This window comes from Brassica rapa, chromosome A04, assembly GCF_000309985.2.
Source record: "Brassica rapa cultivar Chiifu-401-42 chromosome A04, CAAS_Brap_v3.01, whole genome shotgun sequence".
NCBI lineage: Eukaryota > Viridiplantae > Streptophyta > Magnoliopsida > Brassicales > Brassicaceae > Brassica > Brassica rapa.
The window spans coordinates 12,473,810-12,493,871 of NC_024798.2; the positions used below are offsets into that span (position 1 = coordinate 12,473,810).

Below are 20,062 nucleotides of genomic sequence, written 5' to 3' on the forward strand. Positions count from 1 at the left end.
GTTCTGCAGTAGAGATGGAATTTCTCATTTAGAATAAATCACTTATTTACTTGAATTTTCTATTTTAGTTTTGGATACCAACTATTCTTACAAAAAATTGCATATATTTTTTTTTAACCAATTATGTACTATTTATATGATTTATAAATATAAATTACAAAATGTATATATATATATATATATATATATGTATATGAATCATCCTTAAGATTAATTTATCTTAAAAGAACTCTTCGAAATTGGTTTATTTGTTTTTAAAAATTATCTCCAGAACTTTATCGACTTTTTCAGAATTCAACTGTTTTTTTTCCAAAATTGTAACTACAATAAAAAAAGAACCAAAAAACACAGGGAAAACCAGCTACTTTTTTAGACCTTCCATCGTAATTGAACATAATTCCAATCCCTAAACAAAAACTTTTTAGCAATCAATCACAAATTCAGAATAATAACAATCCATGATTAAAAAACCTACAATTTCAATTTATGAAGATCTTAATCTAACATACGCATACAAAATGTGGATATGAAACTTGTAAATCTAAAACCAACACAAAATAAGATATATTTTTTTGCTAGAAGTCGATCATAAAGTAAGGAAATCCATGGTTAGAAAGGGACAATTTGCTTCAGTTTTCAATCTGTTTTCTTTTCAGTTTAGTGATTTGTTAGAGTCGCAGTAGATTATTTTTCCATATTTTTCTTTTCCATTATATATAATCTAGTCAATTTCAATTAAATAATTGTATAGTTTTAAAATTATCACGTAATATTTACTACTGCACCCTACAATCATATGTAAAAACTAAAAACATATGATTATTGCTGGCTTTTCTAAAAGGGTTTATGATTATTGTTGTTAACATGACGCACGCGCGTATAATTTATGGGGATAACCAATAGAGTGCATTACCATTTAGGATACTTTTTCACTTTTTTAACAGGATAAGGCACATGTTGCTGGAGGGATACTTTTCTTCTAGAAAGAGGCTTCGTTCGGACGGAATTGGCCTTCGCTGAGTAATCTGAAGTGGAGAGCAAGATTGTGTGGATTTGTGTCTAGTTGGTGGGGACCCCATTTAGTTACGTTTGTGTTTCGTAGTAGGAGTTATCAAGATTTGTTTATAGGTAAGTGGGACACATTACAACCATTGGATGTGATCTAATCCAACGGTGATGGACATCTAACCGATTTGAATTTCACAGCAGTAGATTTTAAGCCATCAGATTGGAGAGGGGGGGGGGGGGGGGGGGGGGAAACTAGATCGTAGGGTTGAATTTTATTTAAATTTTTGAAATTACTATTATCAATTCCCCTCTATTTCTTTATGTGATTTATTTTGACATATTAAAGTATATCTATAAATAAATTGAACATAATAAATTATAACTTTTTGTTGTCAACATTTTAAGATCCATTTTAGTATATGTTAGAAATTTGAATATTAAAAACATATCATGACAAATCTTTTTTTTTTGTAGATTAAGTGTTTATGGACAAATAAAACGTGGATATATATATTGTGGATAGTGAAAAAAGATGACCACAGACATAATAAATGTATAAAAAACAATTCAGTATAGAAAATGGTCTTTTAAGCTATTAGATGTGCAACTTAAACTAGATTGTAGGACTATAATTTTTTAATTTTCATATATTACTATTATCAATTTTCCTATATTTCTTTATGTGATTATTTTAACATATTAAAGTATATAAATGAGTAGATTAAATATAATAAATTATAACTTTTTCTTCTACATTTTAAAATCCGTTTTAATATATTTTAAAATTTTGAATATAAAAAATCATATCCACAAAAAAATTGTCCATTAAATGTTTGTGAACAAATAAAATGTGGACATATATATTGTGGATACAAAAAATCATAGGGTTGGACATATATATTGTCCATTTTGTTGAAACTAGATCATAGGGTTGGATTTATTTGATTTTTTTGAAATTACTATTATAAATTACCCTCTATTTCTTTATGTGATTTATTTTGACATATTAAAGTATATCAATAAATAAATTAGACATAATAAATTATAACTTTTTGTTGTCAACATTTTAATATCCATTTTAGTATATTTTAGAAATTTGGATATGAAAAATTTATCATGACAAAATATTTTTTGTAGATTAATTGTTTGTGGACAAAGAAAATATGGATATATAAAATGTGGACATATATGTCGTGGACATAAAACTCAGCAATGAAAGAAGAAGAAGATCCCAACCAAGATTAAAAGTTTTAGCATATTCAGAACACACTTGAACACATCGATCATAACCTTCAGCTAACAAACTCAAACTCCCAGGACGAACAATATCTTGGGGTTTCTTCACATCAAGTTGAGGAGAAGTAGGTGTAAGCTGTGGACATGGACACAATTAATGTATATAAGAAAATGTGGACAAGGATTAATGTTGATTTGAGAAATGTGGTTTCACATTACCAAGTAGATTGTAGTCTTTAGGTCCTTCACTTGCGTATAATCGAGCTCCTGCAAGATATTGAAACAACTAAACTGTGAATAGAGCCACTAGTAACCAAACACAAAGGAGTATTGAAACGACATACAAACAATCAATTAAAATGCTAAACAAGTAATACTAGATCAAAAATGCCAGTCTTGTTAACTAATGTATGTCTAACTGAATCATTTTCCCAAAAAAAAAAAGATCGCTGGCTTCAAAAAAGAGCCAAAATAAATAAAAATCTCTCAGCTTTGAGCAGAGTTACACAAACATAATCCCTAAGCTTCAACTTCAATTAAAATTACAGAAACAAAATTGATGCATCGAAGAACCAACCTTTTAGATATGATAGAGAACAGAGTCTGCGATGAACATCTTCAACAGCTTTTACTGGACGGAGAGTGGTTTGAGGAGCTTCAAATCGAAAGTTAACAGAGACTATAGCTTGATTCTGACAGTTATAAGCACTTTCGATCATTACTGCCAAAAATTTCCGGGGTTTCGATCATAACTGATAATTGGTTTCTGGGTTAGATTTGGTGAAGAAGGTGAAGATGAAGGAGATAATCGAGGGGGAGTGGAATAGCTACTGTAAGGTTTGTCAATTGTGGTAATCATAAAAGACGATAGGATAATGTTTAATGAACATATATTTTGTTCGAAATTCGAAATTCAAACCATTAAATAATATTCAATAAATAAATCAAAATACTTTTAACCTTAGTTAGGATGTACAGTTAGTTCATCTAGTTAGTTGTAGATAAGGTTGAGGGTATCTATGACATTGTACATGAAGAATGTGTACCTCCAGCAAGAAGTGTCTTAATGTGTAATTCCAAAGACAAAATGTGTCCTAGAAGGTAAAAAATTCTAACCAATAACGGTATACGTGATGTTTTAAAAACAATAAAAGATACATAAACTAATGTTGTTAACATGATGCACACGCATAATCAGTCTAACTTTATCTCTATGATATAGTTTTCAGAGAAATAACGATAATAATTTGTACACACACGCTAACACACGTATGAGAGTGTATAAATAAATTATTGTATTTCATAAAATGTATATCTCCACCACATCCACATGTATCCAACTATGGATGGTGTTGAACTATAAGTTTAATACTAGATTTTGACCCGCGCTTTCAAAGCGTGGATTTATTTTTGTTTTTTTTTTTCAATTGACAAATATTTAGTAAATGTCACATTTTCATATATTTGTGTTTTATTTTATAAAAGACTTAAAATTTTTATCTTTATTTATCGTATTTCATTTTAAATGACTATTTATGTTTAAAAAATTAAACTTTATTTTTTAATGAATTAAGTTGGTATAATTCTGATAAATTAATTTTATCATGGGGTTAATATTTTAATTAAAAAATTATATACTTTTAATAAAGATTTATACTTTTCAATAAAAAAAATCAATTATTTTTATGAATGCTTAAATTATATTAAGAAAAGAAAAAAATAATAATTAAGAATAGTTGAAAACAAATTATTTGAACTTGGACTCAATGGCCCAAAGGAAAAAAAAGTGAGAATTGAATCTGATTTTTTAATAGGCCCAAATGGCCCAAGAGAGATTTGATGTGGGCTGGATCCAAAAATAATGACCCAATATAGATTTGTTATTAATATTACTTAATTACCCTTAATGAAACATACAATATTAGTGAAGGAATGGGCAGGCTAAGGTAATTATGACAATAGGATCCTGCTTTAATAGTATAGATTAGCATACATTTGATCAACTTATATATCAAAAATAAAAAGGGAAAAGAGAACAAACTGAGTAGTCCAAAAAAATACAGATTGGCTGAAATTATTCTCGAATAATAATACAATATGTCTGCCTTTTAATTTATCAAATAAAAATATTTTCGCCTTTTGCTTTTTCATCTGCTAATTTTTGTTAAAATAATTTTACATATACAATAATAAAAAAAAAGAAACACACACACACATATATATATATATATATATATATATATATAATCCGTACGACAGGAAGAATTGTATATTTTGCATAATGATTAGACTATTAGATTTCTACCACTTTCATTGGGCTCCAAACGTTTATGTATTAGTTAAATCTCTTATATATGTTTTTAATCTTGGAATATCAATCATTTAGCACTTCAGAAGAAAACTGTTAGAAATATTATCCATTCTTTCACGAATCTTTTTGTTTCAAATGTTCAAAGCTTGTATTCTTAACTCAAAGGAGTCGATACCATCTCTTGTATAATAAATTAATTAATAAAATAACAAACATTATTAATTATCGACTATTCCTACAAATCATTAGTTTAAGTTTGGCTTCATAGAAAATTCTATTAAAAAAATTGTATTTTTGATCAGTTCTCTTTTGTATTTTTCTATTATGTTTTCAGAATTTTTCACATATATCAGTTTAGTATGAAACAATAGTAAGTATATCTGCATATATGCATTTGAAAATAAGATATCATATTTATATACAAACATCACTATCTATGAAACAAATGATAAGGTAAGCTCTCCGATTGTCATGAAGACTTTCTTGTCTCGAATTCACTCCTATCTTTTGTTGAATTACACAAATTACAATAGCGAACAAAGAAAAATGAAACAAATGATAAGGTCAATATCAACAATCTATGTGGGAAGAAAGGTTTGTTCTACATTATCATTGATTTAAGAACTCTTGGCTCAATTACTCGAGGGTCATCAGTCATGAAGTTTGTTGATTCTAAAACAAAAAGAAGAGAGAAAAAAACAAAACAAAGCAAGAGCTATGACCCTAGATTTTTCCTTTGGGCCCTCTTGGTTCTCTTTTTATGTTTATAAATTTATAGTAAGTTAACAAAAAGAAAAGCAATGAGCTTTTCATATGAAAATTAAAAAACCGAAAAGTGCATTTGGATCCAAAATCTAACAAAAAGGGAAAACTAGTTTATGGTGGTGTCTAGCCTGGTTATTCCACTCATGTCTTTTTGGCAGTTTTCCAAACCGCAAAGACATTTAATTTTCTTTTTAATATATAGAACTTATCGACTAGTTGAATATTTATCCATTTAAAATAGAGGTATTCTTGGGTTCACCCTCTAAGGTGAACCTTTAGATTCACCAACCAATAGAAAATTGTCATTTTAGATCTAGTATCTTTTAATTAAGGAAACCAAATAACTTGGCAAATTATATTACCTTTTCAAAATAAAATTTGAAAATAAATAAAAATAACAGATAAAAAACGAATTCAAAAAAAGAATAATGTTATCAACAAAACACTAAATCCTAAACTCTAATATTAAACCCTAAACTCAAATCCTAAACCCTAAACCCTTGGGTAAACCCTAAATCCTTGGGTAAACCCTAAACTCTTGGAAAAATGCTAAACATGTTGTCAACAAAACACCAAACCCTAAACTCTAATCCTAAACCCTAAACCCTTGGGAAAACCCTAAACCCTTGGGTAAACCCTAAACCCTTAGGTAAACCCTAAACCCTTGGAAAAACACTAAACATTTGGATAAATTCTAAATTATAAATCTTAAACACTAAACTCTAAATCTTAAAAACAAATATTTTTTTTTTAAATAATTTTTTTTAGAACTATTGTTATTTTTATTTATTTAATCTTTTATTTTTTATTTTAAAAGCATAATATAATTTGGCAAGTTATTTTGTTTCCTTAATTAAAAGATACTAGATCTAAAATGACAACTTTCTATTGGTTGGTGAACCTAAAGGTTCACCCTAGGGGGTGAATCCAAGAAAAATTCTATAAAATATATACTGCTCATCGAGTTTTTACTGACGCGTTGAGATCCTTGTTGAGATCCTTGTTCGTCAGATCCAGGATGTCAGCCAGATTTATGCAGGACTCCGCCGCCGCATCTACCTCGAGTCAAACTCATGTCTCCGTCGCCTCCCCTCGACACAGTCCCGTCAGTGCAAACCACCACTACTGTAGCTGTCGTGACGACCTTTATTTTCCGGTTGGAGAGGGTTTTCACTTTCTCCGACAAACTTTTAGAATCCAGTGCGTGATAGCTTCTGATCCCTCCAACGATCCTTAGAGACAGGTTTCAACTGCTATCAAAACTCATTCGTTGGGTTTTCAAATTCGATTTTGAAGTATGTGCGTTTCTTCGAACGCATGCTTTAGGACTACAAATGAAACTTCTCTTTGGATTTCTTCTCTCTTTAGCCACATCTATTTTTCTTCTTGTTTTAGTTATTTTCGTCTATCAATTTACCGTGGAGTTTTTCTCCGGTTGTAACCGACATAACTTTAGAATCTTTAATTTTAATATAAGCATTTGGTTATTAAAAATATATATATACTATGATCAGCTATGATTGAACGCTTTGCTAAAACCTTCATTGAACCAAACACCTCATATTAAAGCACACCTTAGTTTTCCACCTATCAATCTTTGAAGAAGAACTCAAAATTATAGAACTAAGAGCATCTCCAACCTATTGCTATTTTCACCTCTATAATAGCATTTAAAGGTGAAATTGCTCCAATCCACTTCTATTTCTTCCTCTATAATAGATATCTCTATTTTTTTCTCTAGTTATAGAGGAAGAAATAGCATTCCTCTATTTTTTACTCTATATTTTAGAGATTGCTATTTTAGGGGAATACATTGGAGCATATTTCACCTCTATTATAAAATTCCCCTATTTTAGAGGTGAAAATATCAAAATACATTGGAGATGGTCTAACTACGTACTAATCGTTTGCACCCAAACTTCACTCATGATTGTAACTGATAAATCTTTGAAAATGGGAAGTTTATCATTAACGGGCTTTTGTAAGTTGTAACACAATTTTCACAAACACTTGCCGACACATGAGGTCTACATCAATTCTTTTTATGTTGTCTTGATGATCATAATAATGATAACAATTTTGTCAGTCTACATTTTGTATGTATCATAGACAAAACCTAAAAGAGATTAATTTTAAAAGTTAATTCAATTTTTTTATAGAGAGTGAAAATCGTAATTCGTTAGAGATACTTTGGATACACATTCGTATTTTGGTTTTATTAGTTGTTTCTTTTTCTTTTCTCTATAATTCCAAAGAGATATAGTGACATCCCATTTTCTTAACCTTTTGGTCGATAATTCTATGGACACACTTAGCTGTTCTTGTTCCTCGCCTTTTTACTCATTAATCATCAAAGCTTTTGTTACAATAACAATAATATTCCCCTTTTACATAAATTATAGGAGTCATATTTGTGGGAACTTTTATCATTGAACTAAGATTTCACACCATCGTATTGTATAATCGCGAGAGAAAGAACAAAAAGAATTTGAAGCTTCAAAGAAAACCGAATTGAACCAAGTACTAGTCTAATAATTATTTTTATTAATATGTCAATAAGTTATTACAAATCTTTAAAGACCTATAATATAATTATGATTCCTACCACGACTATCCAACTATGTAATGAAAACATACCCTTAACAACATATTAAGATTTAAGCCATAAATCAAGCAATATTAAGAAATTGATACATCATTTATGATATCATTGATTGAAGTTAGGAGACTTTTTGCCATGGCTATATAGCTAACAAGTTTGCAGCAGGTAAAAGCAGGTGACTAAATTAGAAAAAGACATCAAACTGCACAAATTGCAGATATATAGCACTTGATTTTAACATAATTTTCTTAAACTACACTAATTTGTTTTTTTTTATCAACAAACATTATATAGTCTATAATAAACTTTGGTGATGTTTACGTTGATCTAAAGATAGGTTGGTATGAGATGTGTCTCGTTTTCCTTTAAATTATGACCCAAATTTCTTATAAATATACCACAAACTGTTTTTGAAATAACTTAAGACCCAATTTAGTGAGAGACTGAGAGAGTATGACTATTCTTTTCAAACCCATTTGAAGATAATGGGCAAATAGTCTATTACCAATGGGTCTATATCCGAAGTAAACATCAGTCGGATGCCCATTTTCAATAGTTAACTGAATACACAAGGATCAGTTTTCTAAAAAAGAATATAACATTTATCAACGATTTTTATATTTTATATTTTTGTTTAAATTTTTTTTCATAATAGTATTAAAATTATAATATTTTATAAATTTATAATTTATCAGTTATTAATTTAATTAATTTTTCATTTCTATTTATATTTAAAATTAAAATTTATATAAAATAAGAAAAATATTTATTTTCATAATCGTTTACATTATATTATATGTTTATTTTTGTTTCGATCATTTGGTGCTTTAATATACCGGATACATACTTTGTAATGTATATGTGTTCTAAATATATTTGTACAGATTAACATAAATATTTTAAAACAATTTAGATAAAATACATATTTTATTTCTTATCATTTAAAATTTATTTACAATAGTTATTAATTTTTAATATTAATAGAATTACATTTATAATAAATAAGAAAATAAAATATTTTATTATCTTGTTAAATTATTATATTTATCAAATTTAGTAAGTATTAATTTATGAAAGTGTACAATATCAATATTTGTTCTTATAATTTTTTATTAGAAACAAAATTCGATAGTAATTTGAAAGAATAGTTTTAATTTATATAAATGGATATTCATATCGTCTCTATGTTCATCCTCATCACAACAAGAATTATACAAGTAATAATAATAAATTACACATGCGAACGAAAAGAAGTAATTAATAAAACAGTAATCGAAAAGCAGAGGACCAAAGGTCCGCTCAACTCAAAAGCTCTCTAAGCCAAAGCGACAGCGTATAGAGCTCCGGCAACAAATGTTCCCACAAGGAAAGCTTGATTAGCCCATGCGGCGCTTACAGGCGCTTCAGCACCGGTATCTGGTCCTGGAGCCGGAGCCAAAGTCGGGGTTAATCCATCGGAAGGACCAGAGGCTGGAGCATCTGTTAGAGGAGGAGAAGCAACCGGAGATGTTGTTGGAGAAGTAGTTGGAGCTGGATTTGGCTCGTTAACTGGAACCGGTGGTGAAGCAACCGGAGAAGGTGTTTCTGCTGTCATGGGAGGAAGCGACGTCGGTGGAGAAACGGTGGTGGTTGGTGCCGGGGCTGGAGCTTGAGAGAAACATGAAGTGGCCAAGAAACCAAGAAAGATCACAACTTGCAAAGCCTTAGGACTCATCTTTAGATTGATTCTGTTTGAAACTTGCAACTCTCTGATTAATGTTTTAAACTCTTGTTTCTTTGTTTGATGGCGTGTGGAATTATGAGAGAAGAGAGGTTCTATATATACTCGATGGTTGGGATTAATTAATTAATTATCGTTGTGAGTTGTGACACTAATCATGCAAGCTACATACGTTAATACAGCATGGCTTAGCTTGACAATGGCGGTTTGAAAATAATTGTATGTGTTTTTTTCTTCTTTATTTATTTCTGTTTTTTTGTCATTTTTTTTTCATTTGACTTGGCGTGTTTGGGATTCTGAAGTTTCCTTGAAGGATCATCTACATGGAGGCACCAAACTGATGCACTGAGCTCTGCCATGTGTTTAAATTGGTTGTTTGGTCTCTTTGACTGTGTCTAAATTTGCTGTTTTTGCTTAACCGCGTTTATGGACTTGAACAGTGCCGTGCCAGCCTTTCTAGGAGGCTTGAGACATGTTTTAAAATCTGATTTTGTATTTTTTTAAACGATATAAAATAATGAAAACGAGTAGTAATAATAAAGAACATATAAAACAATCATGATAACGTCTTAGGAATTCTTGTTTTTCTTTCTTTTTTTATTTTGCTTCTAAGTCATATCTACTCATGAAGGCATTTTCTGATTATTTTTATTAGATTCAAAATATATAATCAATTGTATAACAGAAACTAAAACAAGCAGCGGTTTCCATATGTATTATAAACAAAAAAAAATCTACTATGTTAGCCATCAATATTCACAAAACTAAACATGAAAATAAAAACTAATTATAAAGTGTGAGTACAGTTGCCAAATAAAAGTGTAAATACAAAAGATTTTTTTTTTATCGTAAAAGGAGTACAATTTTTTTGTGGAAACAAAGTTTGTAATAACAAAAATCATTAGAATTCTTCTAAATTAAATATATATAAATAAAGAGAGAAAAGTTTATTTTATTTGTTAATGATTGGATTTGAACTTATGTGGAAGACATAAATAAATTTATACTATTAAAATCATTCGACTAAGCGCAATTTTGAAGATTTGAGGCTACTTTTAACACACGGGGTAATTGTTTTGATTCAGATTCATAATTAGTATTTCTTGTCTCATGGATTTGATCCAAAAAAAAAGGATTTAACCTTTTCTTGCAAGTATTATATAATTGTTTATGTTGAAAAGTTGTGTACATCTCGACTGTATATACGCGGGCAGGGGCTGGACGAAGTTGTCATTATGTTGAAGTTAATTTAATTAATATTTAGGAGAGGTAATATATATTAACACAAAAAGACACATTATGTGTTTTTATTACATTGAAGGGCACAATGTACTACTGAGGTACTTTCCAATGGTTGAATACATGTTTGCCCTCTAAAAAGCTAAACTAAGGATGGGTATCTAGGTAATTAGCCATTTTTTTTTGGTTGGGTTAGTTACAAGATTTAAAATTTGAAAATATTCTGGTTTGAAGTTGTGGACACGAAAATGAATCTATAGTTTGGGGTTTTTTTTATTTACATGAGGCACGTTAAAAAATCTGGGTTGGTAATATTTTTTCCATCGTTTTCGGTAAAACACAGAAAGGTTCCGTTGGAGAGAGCGGCGAACGAGATTTCCTGTGGAAGATATTTTAACGGTGGAGGTTGACGGAGAAAAAGATGTCGCCGCGAAAGAAGCGAACTGCTAAGGGAAAAGATAAAGGTAAGTATTTAGCTTGCTTCCATCTCGTACGGTTTCGATTTCGGGTTTCTTCCGTTAGAAGGGTGAAATTGCATACTTTATGAAGAGCCCTAGTTGTTAGGGTTTCGATTTGGGGTTTTTTTATTAGGGTTTCGATTTGGGGGTGGGGTTCTAGATTTCTGTTGATCTCCCTTTTAGGGTTTGTAGATTAGTGTTCCAATTTGGGAGTTCACTAAGCTTTAATTTTTTTGGTTTGTTTGTGTTACATAGATGACGCAAACAGAGGAGGGAGGCATCAAGTTGAGTTTAAATCAGAAACTCTGTTTTATTAAAGAGAAACAGAGCATCTTCACAATCACTCCACATGTTCATAAATAACCAAAAATTTATTAGTTGGTAACACATAGCCAAAACGTAATCCACGTGTACACATTTTTTTCAAAGTCTACATGTACAAAGATCGCAAAGCTTCATAATAGTATCCAAATGTACACTGTTCTTAAGAGTTACATGTACACCGAATCACAAGATCCATGTGTACACATCAATAATTTTTAGTTTTGGTCATGAAATATGAAACACTTTGTAAGAATATTTATTTATTATTGGAGAATATAATTAAATTAAGGTTTGATGTTTGATGAAAATGATTGTCTTATGGCGTGTGTAAGAGGTCATGCAAAAATAATTTTAGAGCAGGAACACTAAAGTACGAATTAGTAACACATCTGCAAAAAATTCAGAGAGTCTAACAACATAAATGCTGATATACATTAGACTAGATAGATAAACCACAAAACATACTTTGTAACTGATCCATATCATTACTTGCAAGTTCTCCCGAAGAATGCTTAAGACAAAGTTATCATGTTGTGAGGAGGGTTATGATGATGAATATCAAATCCTTAAACTTGATGAAAACAACGCTTATTGGAAATATATAATTGGACCCAATTTTGATATGAAGATACCTAACCTTGTGAAGATGGTTAGTGTTTATCTTAACATGCCTAAGTGAAGATTAGTTAGATCTATGCATGATCATATTGTGGAGGGAGTTTTAGGTGTGTAATATGAAAATCATCTACTAAGAGTCACATGGTGTAGTTGGTGGGTAGTGTGTACACGACTTATAATCATATTTGTTTGTGTACATGTGTACACGATTTCAAGTGTACACATGGATAGTTATGGTCATGTACAAATGTTTTATGTACATATGTACCAATAAAGTGGTCGTTTATACATGTATTGTATGTTAGACAGATGAAAAGTGTACATAGACAATAAATCCCAAACTATTTTCCAACTTTGAGAATTTTGGATGTCCAAATACAGTGTAAACTGACATAAATTTAATGTACAGAGTAATTTCATATAATTTTAGTATGCATTTAGACAACAAACATATTTGTACATATGTACACTAATATAATAGTGTCATATGTACAACAAAATATAAGCATATATATGTACAAGAACATGTACGTGTTTGAGATAATCCATTATATTTCGTCAAGAGAAGAAAAAGAAAAAAGGATCTTCTTCTTTGGTTCATTAGTTTGAAATCCACTGAAAGTCTTCGTATTTGTCGTTGTTTCACTAGTCATAGAACAAGAAGGGAGAAGGTTGTTTGGGTGTTCGTCGTCTAGATTGACATGGTTGATGTCTCCATCGCCGCCGTTGTATACGTCGCTATCTCCATTATCGTCTACGTTATTGTCGTATACATCTTCAATGTCACTTTTACACACTCCAAATCCAATTCGTTTTAGTAAGAGAAATCATTTTTGTGTTGAAATTCTTCACTAATCAAAGATAAAATCATCACCGAAAAAGATACAAGAGTATGGTCTGCAAAAATAAGAGATAAAGATGATAGAGAGGATGAGAAGAAAAAAACAAAGAATTGATTTAGTTAGAGATGAAATCTGGACCACTGAAATTATATCTATATTAATAGATCTAATGGTCATAATGTGGTGGTGGGATATGTGTCATATGAAGTTTTTTTCTACTGAATCCTGACCATCAGATTATTAAAGAGAATCAAAGGCTGATATTAAATCCCGCCAAAAAAAAAAGATATCAAATTTAGTTAGTGTAATGGCCAATTGGTGTCAGACTTATTTAATTAATTTATGGTTAGAGTTGAACTCACAAAGTTAGAATCCAAGTGCTATTTAAAGAAAAGTGCTCTAGTAGATAGAAGTGTCCTAGAGTGAAAATAAGAAGTAAGAAAGTGTCCTATAACGTAAATCTTTCTATATATTAGTATACATATATGGTAATTCATTCTTCTTGAGTATTTCTATTATTCTTCCCAATATTTTAGTGACGGATTATTTGGTTCCCATTATTGTGACAACCTACAAGTTTACAAACTTAACGCGCATTCCCGTTTTCTAGTGGTATTAGTATTCTATCGGTTTCATTTTAATTATCGTTTTAGATTTATATCACATATAGAAAAATATTTAGTTTTATATATTTACTAAATAAAAACATCATTATCAATATATTTAACCATATTTTAATAAATGAAAAATATATTAAAATATAAAAATCAATAAATTTTATATTGAAATTATAAAGCAACATATATTTTTAAATAAAAAAATTTACTTTGCAACGACAGTTGAATTGAAATTACTAGTACTTAATTAGAAATTGGAATCTACCTAACAAAGTATCTTATATATTAAAACAGAAGTCACAACTTTGATTCATGTGTGATTTTTTAAAAAGTGGACCTAATGAATCTATTCTTAAAAAGTCATATTACATTTAATATCTAATCTTATCATTTAAATTTTGGGCATACCAGAAATTTTTATTGGGCTATCAATAATTAGATTTAAACAATAGATGATCCATTAGATTTATAGATAGTATATATTAAATATATATAATTTAATGTTGTAATATTATACATTTATATGCTAAATATTTAAATATTTGTCGATGTTAACTTTTAAAATTATAAATATTTTTTTAAATAACAAAAAACATATTATCTAACAATGATTAATCTTTACTACCATAAACCAATGAAAACAAATTTTAAACTATATAGTTTATTTTAAAAATTAAACAAAAACTAAATATTTAATTATTTACTCGATAATATAAATCTATGAAGTGGAAAGTTTAATTTTGTAAAAACTTTTTAAATTTGTGAAATGTTACAATGTCTTTGAATATGACAATAAAACAATATTATACTAATCTTTATATATAAAGTTATGATTTTAATAATGAAATAATAATCCAAAAATATATATAGAAGAAGATACAAATACATGTTAAAGTTTGAAACAATCTATTCAATTAAAAAAATATACATAAACTTATTATGTTTTAAAAATGAATAGACACACACATATATATATATATATATATATATTATAATATATATCAATTTATAATTGAAAACAAAATATTTATTTAAAAATTAATAAAAACAAAAACCCGCACGAGATCTAGTTTTACTTAAATTACAAAAAATTTTGACCTTATATGCATTGTATCTTCGTAAGAAATGTATAATTTGAATCTTTATTTCCTGACAACCTTATCATACTTTCTAATTAACCAAAGTATTATTACAATTAATTTAATTCATAGAACTAGTTTGAACAAGGCCTTGGTAGGCCAAAGGCCTCTCTTTGTAGCTTTTGGTGGACGGTGGCCTTAACAATTTTTGTTTTTTGTCAAGCCCAAAATGTTTTTTTTTTAATCTCTTTAACCTGCACACAACTTGTTTAAGATTTTAGTCTTAGAGGGAAATTGACTAAAAAAAAAATGCAGTTGAATAAGCAACGTATGAAACCAATGGATTGGCCGACAACGCCTGATATATGCGGATAATCAATTAAAAAGGTACATTTAGAGGGAAAACCGATCTGCCTCAAGATGTCTATTGTCTACATGCACTAATCTCACTCACTGGTACAACTCTAGTGTACATGAAGTATAATTCTTAAACGTGTTAAGGTTCCGTTTATTGCTTAAAATTTTGGTTGCTACATTAATATTTTGGACTGTTAAATACCCTGACTTGACATAGCACCATACTTTTTTTTTTAATTATACATTTGTTCCAAACCTACAAGGCTAGAAGTAAACTTAATACTAATCATAACTTACCAATAGGCTACGGTGGAAGCACCGTAGCCTATTGGTTAAGGCTTAAAGGTTTCTACACCCAGGTCTGGGGTTCGAATCTCAGACTATGCAATTTATTGCAGATTACAGGAAATCCAGGTTTCAAGTCCCGGAGAAAGCGGTTTATTAAACAATTATGCAGACTCCAGAGGAAAAGGCTTGCAAGAGATCTTCAACATGGTGCAAGTAAATCTGGCCAGGCGTGGATCTTCATAGGACGGCTCAGGTGATGCAGTTAGGCATAGGTCTTCATAAGGCAGGTAGTATTGTCGGTTGTCGAATCGTCTATGTAATCTTTCCTATATCATAATTGTAAGATCGTAATAAATCAGCGTTAAAATAAAAAAATCATAACTTACCATTTTTACCAAAATGTAAAGCATTTGGATTCAGAAATGAACATGGCGCGCCTTACTTCAAGTCATGGACTCATGATTAAAGTTATAGATATTTCTAATTATCTATCAGAAAGTGCACTGCTTACAGAGCTAACAAACACATGAATGGTTGAAGAAGGTTTTTTGTTTTGATACTTAAGCCATCTTTTTCTTACTTAAACCATATTTACATTTCAAGAAACAATCTCCAGACAATCTCTTTCAAACATTTAAATTCCTCTCTTTCTGAATAACAATATTGCATTACATTTTAGTTATGTTACAAAATGATCAATGTACCATCGTAATTATGGTCACATGTAACGTAGAGAGAGAGAGAAAAAAACGTAGAGAGACATGACAATCTACCACCGGTTAAACCCGGTCTAAAAATCTCGCATCGCCGCTTAAAAATGCCAATCACTTGTTACGGTTCGTCACCTGTCTTCCCGGTAATCCCGTCCTCTCTATTTAACATTCCAAAAGCTCTCCCAAATTAAATATAAATAATTAATTTATTCATTTTCTCACCAATCCTTGCACAAAAATTCAAACTCCGTCCCAACGACCCACACACCGATTATTACCTTACGCGCCACGATCCGTCCGCGAGAAAACCTTCTCTAAACGATGGAGCCGCCGCCGCCGCCGCCTAAGTCAGATATCGAAGTGAAGATTGCGCAGAATCCAAACCCGTCGCCGATCGTCGATCCGAAAGCTACGGATCAAGGACCGAAGAAGGGAGGCGACAACGCGAGCATCGAGATTGAAATCGAGACGAAAGGGAGCGATCCAACAACGGTGCAACCGCCTGTTCGAACTGGATCGAAGAAAAACGTCCATTGGAGCCCCGAATTGGTTTCCGGGTCTCAGGAACCGGATCATTCGTCTTACCCGGCCGGATCTAACCCGTACATTGCTCGTTCTCCACCAGAGACAACCGATGCTTCATTAAAAGGTTAAGAGTGTATATTAGGTTTCGTAACGGTCACGTTGTGTGTCCTAGCCTTTTATTAATGTTTTCAAACCCGGCCCGACCCGTGACCCGGTTCGGATTTAAACTTTTGATCTTTTTTATTTATTTATAATTGGAGCAGATACGATGGAGTCTGTGAAAGGAGCGCTAGGGAGATGGGGAAGGAAAGTTGCTGAAGCTGCAAAGAAGACGGAGAGCCTCGCGGGGAACACGTGGCAGCATCGTAAGTTCTTTTTTTTTTTTTTATTACAATGGGATCTTGTCTGAATGATGTTTGTACTTTTGAGTGATATCTCTTATGTTCCAACCAGTGAGAACTGCTCCGAGTTTTGCGGATGCTGCTATGGGGAGAATCGCGCAGAGTACTAAGGTTCTTGCAGAAGGAGGGTACGAGAAGATTTTCCGACAAACCTTTGAGACCGATCCAGAAGAAGAGCTGTTGAACTCTTTTGCATGTTACTTGTCCACCTCGGCTGGCCCTGTTATGGGAGTTCTTTACGTATCCAATGCTAACCTTGCTTACTCTAGTGACAACCCTCTTTCTTACAAAAATGAGGGTCAAACCCAGTGGAGCTATTACAAGGTAATAACACCATATATCTTCTTGTCTGATCAGAATTAATCCCTAGTTGTGAATTGTTTGGAGTTTAGATTTAGTGCATTTTAACTTACTACAGTAATTATAAATCAACACTTTGTGTCATCGTTGCTAGATGCTTAAGACAATGCCTCGATATGGTTTGTTAATTGTTAGTAGCATCAACTAATAAGCTTCCTAAGAGTGATTCATTTTGTGTAGGATTTGTGAAGTAATGCGATAGCATCGGTTTTCATCTTTTGTTACCTCTAAACTATTCAATACGTTAGCATCACTATAATCGTTTACCCATTTCAGTAAACTTGCTTAACTAACACTCGTTGGCATCAGTTTGTCAGTGCAATAAATTTTGCTACGATAAGCGACAGCTTTCATATCTTGCTCTTTGTTTTATACATTTTAATAAACTTTTGCTTGATTAACACTTTTGGTGTCTTGTTTGTTTAAACAGGTGGTTATACCATTACATCAACTTAAAGCAGTGAATCCATCAGCAAGCATAGTGAATCCTGCAGAGAAGTACATACAGGTGATTTCAGTAGACAATCATGAGTTCTGGTTCATGGGTTTCTTGAACTATGAAGGCGCTGTCACCTCTCTGCAAGAATCTTTGCAAGACAGTGGTTTACGGTCAGTGTGAGTGATTGATACACACACACACTTGGTGGATTCTTTGATGACCATTTTAAGCCTATTGATGATTGAGATACTTTCTCTTCTTTTTTCTTTTTTTTTTTTGCTTAGTTATATGATTACAGAAAACTCGATTAACATTATTTGCATAAATATATAATCTCTTAAATTCTTTTTGCTATATCATGTCTGTCTTTTGTGCCATATCTTTCCATTAGGTGTGTTGTTGATTGTTGTATAACGGCGTTGAGAAAGACCATGACGTGTGTGTGTGTGTGTGTGTGTGTGTGTGTGATGCAACTTATTATAATAGTCAAAATGTAAGACTCCTAACTGCCTTTGAGTTCTTGAAATCATCAGTATATATAACGTTCTTGGTTCCTTATTTTGATGTATCGAAAACCAGTGAAGTTAGTTCAAAGCATTGGTTTCATTGAATCACTTACCGAACTTGTACAGTTCAAATGTGTTTCACCATCACTAAGGACCGGACCACTTTTTGTTTTGCTTTTTAACCACTTCTCCTGAATCTGTTCACGGTTTCTCTACTTCAAAATTATCTGTAGTACTATAAAGTGGTCCTTAACTTCTATGATTCATCAGTTTCCACCTGAATTTTGGTAAATGGTCCCTTTTTTTTATCGTGACAAAAAAAAAAAAGATCCCTTCTTTTTCTTGGTCCTTTCAAATTTTAATATTGGAACTAGATCTTCACTAGCACAATCGTGCGGGTAATTATTTTCATTTATATATATATATATATATATATATATACATACATATATATATATACATATTTGATTTACATAATTTGTGGTATATAATTTTAACATTTATCATATTACTAGTGATATCTCTCTTATTTTAAACCTTAATTATATCTTTATTATCTATGTTTTTGAGGTTTCTTATGTTGTCTATTGGTGATTTAAATTTTCTACTCCAAAACTCTTTGATTATTTACAATTAATCTTTCAGTGTTAAACTTTTATTTACAATTCTTCATATATCATACATCGTGTTCATGTTATATAATTAACACTTAAACCTACAACTACGTTTGATAAATACCACACTGAAAATAAAAATATTCATATGAAATATATTTTTCAATCATTCATCTGTCATTTATGTTAATAACATAAATTGGTACAATAGCTATTGCACATTCAAAATTGCACAATATAAAAGAAACAAAAATAATTATATTAATCAATAATATATGAATATGGTCTATTTAAAAATAAACTTGATTATCTTTTTGCAAACAAAGCAACCATATACTTCTATTATTGAAAAATAAAACTAAATCGGCCAGTAATTTTAAATACAAAAACTGAATGCACTTTCAAAATAACATTTGTAAATCGATCATTCATATTGATAACATATTTTCAATATTGTGGTAGAAAATTCTAAATTAACAAATCCTAACTTTTAGAGATGAAAGATTTAATTGAAAAACATTATGTTAAATTAATATCACAAATTTAATACAAAATTGTACATGAGTTTAATATAATTAAAAAATTAATTAGATACTTAAAAGGTTTTTTAGTAAAAATTAAATATACATTATATTTTAATATTTTACGAAATTAATTAAATATTAAAAAAAGTTTTTTTAAGTGAAAAAAATATACATTTATATTTTAAATAAATACTAAAGTAATTAAATATTTTAAAATGTTTGCTTTAATGAAAAAGAAAATATATATTTATATTGTAAATAAAAAGATATGAAAATATTTTATTCAGATGTAATTCAGAGAAAATATGAGAATATCTATTTGGTTTTCTAAGAATAGTTAAAATAATTTAAATGTGTACACAAAAATTCATTTAAATAGTTTTCTAAGGGATGATCTAACTTAAAAAGTTCACACATAAAATGAGGTTGTGACTTCTATTTTCATAGAATAGATTGAATCGTTAATAGTATACATAGAAACAATGACAATTTTCTACATAAATTTAACTGTAAGGT

The 20,062-nt window shown here is 30.2% G+C and overlaps 2 protein-coding genes and 1 long non-coding RNA gene across 3 annotated transcripts; 1 reads left to right on the plus strand and 2 right to left on the minus strand.

Annotated features, from left to right (window-relative positions):
* Positions 1 to 1,296: 1,296 nt before the first annotated feature.
* Positions 1,297 to 3,748, minus strand: LOC103827847. The gene is made up of 3 exons (XR_004457178.1): positions 2,822 to 3,748; positions 2,464 to 2,511; positions 1,297 to 2,380 (listed from the first exon to the last, which is right to left on the minus strand). It is a non-coding gene; the product is annotated as an uncharacterized LOC103827847 (long non-coding RNA).
* Positions 3,749 to 9,051: 5,303 nt separating this feature from the next.
* On the minus strand, positions 9,052 to 10,849 carry LOC103864355 (classical arabinogalactan protein 2). Its single transcript, XM_009142110.3, has one exon. It carries the CDS (start codon positions 9,634 to 9,636, stop codon positions 9,238 to 9,240), a length of 399 nt encoding a protein of 132 aa, XP_009140358.1. The 5' UTR covers positions 9,637 to 10,849; the 3' UTR covers positions 9,052 to 9,237.
* A 3,822-nt stretch (positions 10,850 to 14,671) lies between these two features.
* Positions 14,672 to 18,408, plus strand: LOC103864356 (GLABRA2 expression modulator-like). Its single transcript, XM_009142111.2, has 4 exons — positions 14,672 to 16,826; positions 16,966 to 17,067; positions 17,156 to 17,427; positions 17,894 to 18,408. The coding sequence occupies exons 1-4, from the start codon at positions 16,499 to 16,501 to the stop codon at positions 18,080 to 18,082; spliced, it is 891 nt and encodes a 296-aa protein (XP_009140359.1). The 5' UTR covers positions 14,672 to 16,498; the 3' UTR covers positions 18,083 to 18,408.
* The last annotated feature ends 1,654 nt before the right edge of the window (positions 18,409 to 20,062 follow it).

Bases quoted from the DNA above. Each gene is read 5' to 3' on its own strand.
- LOC103864355 (XM_009142110.3), bottom strand. From the start codon at position 9,636: ATGAGTCCTAAGGCTTTGCAAGTTGTGATCTTTCTTGGTTTCTTGGCC.
- LOC103864356 (XM_009142111.2), top strand. From the start codon at position 16,499: ATGGAGCCGCCGCCGCCGCCGCCTAAGTCAGATATCGAAGTGAAGATT. The intron at 16,827-16,965 runs GTTAAGAGTGTA...TAATTGGAGCAG, and splicing joins AACCGATGCTTCATTAAAAG to ATACGATGGAGTCTGTGAAA. The intron at 17,428-17,893 runs GTAATAACACCA...TTGTTTAAACAG, and splicing joins CCCAGTGGAGCTATTACAAG to GTGGTTATACCATTACATCA.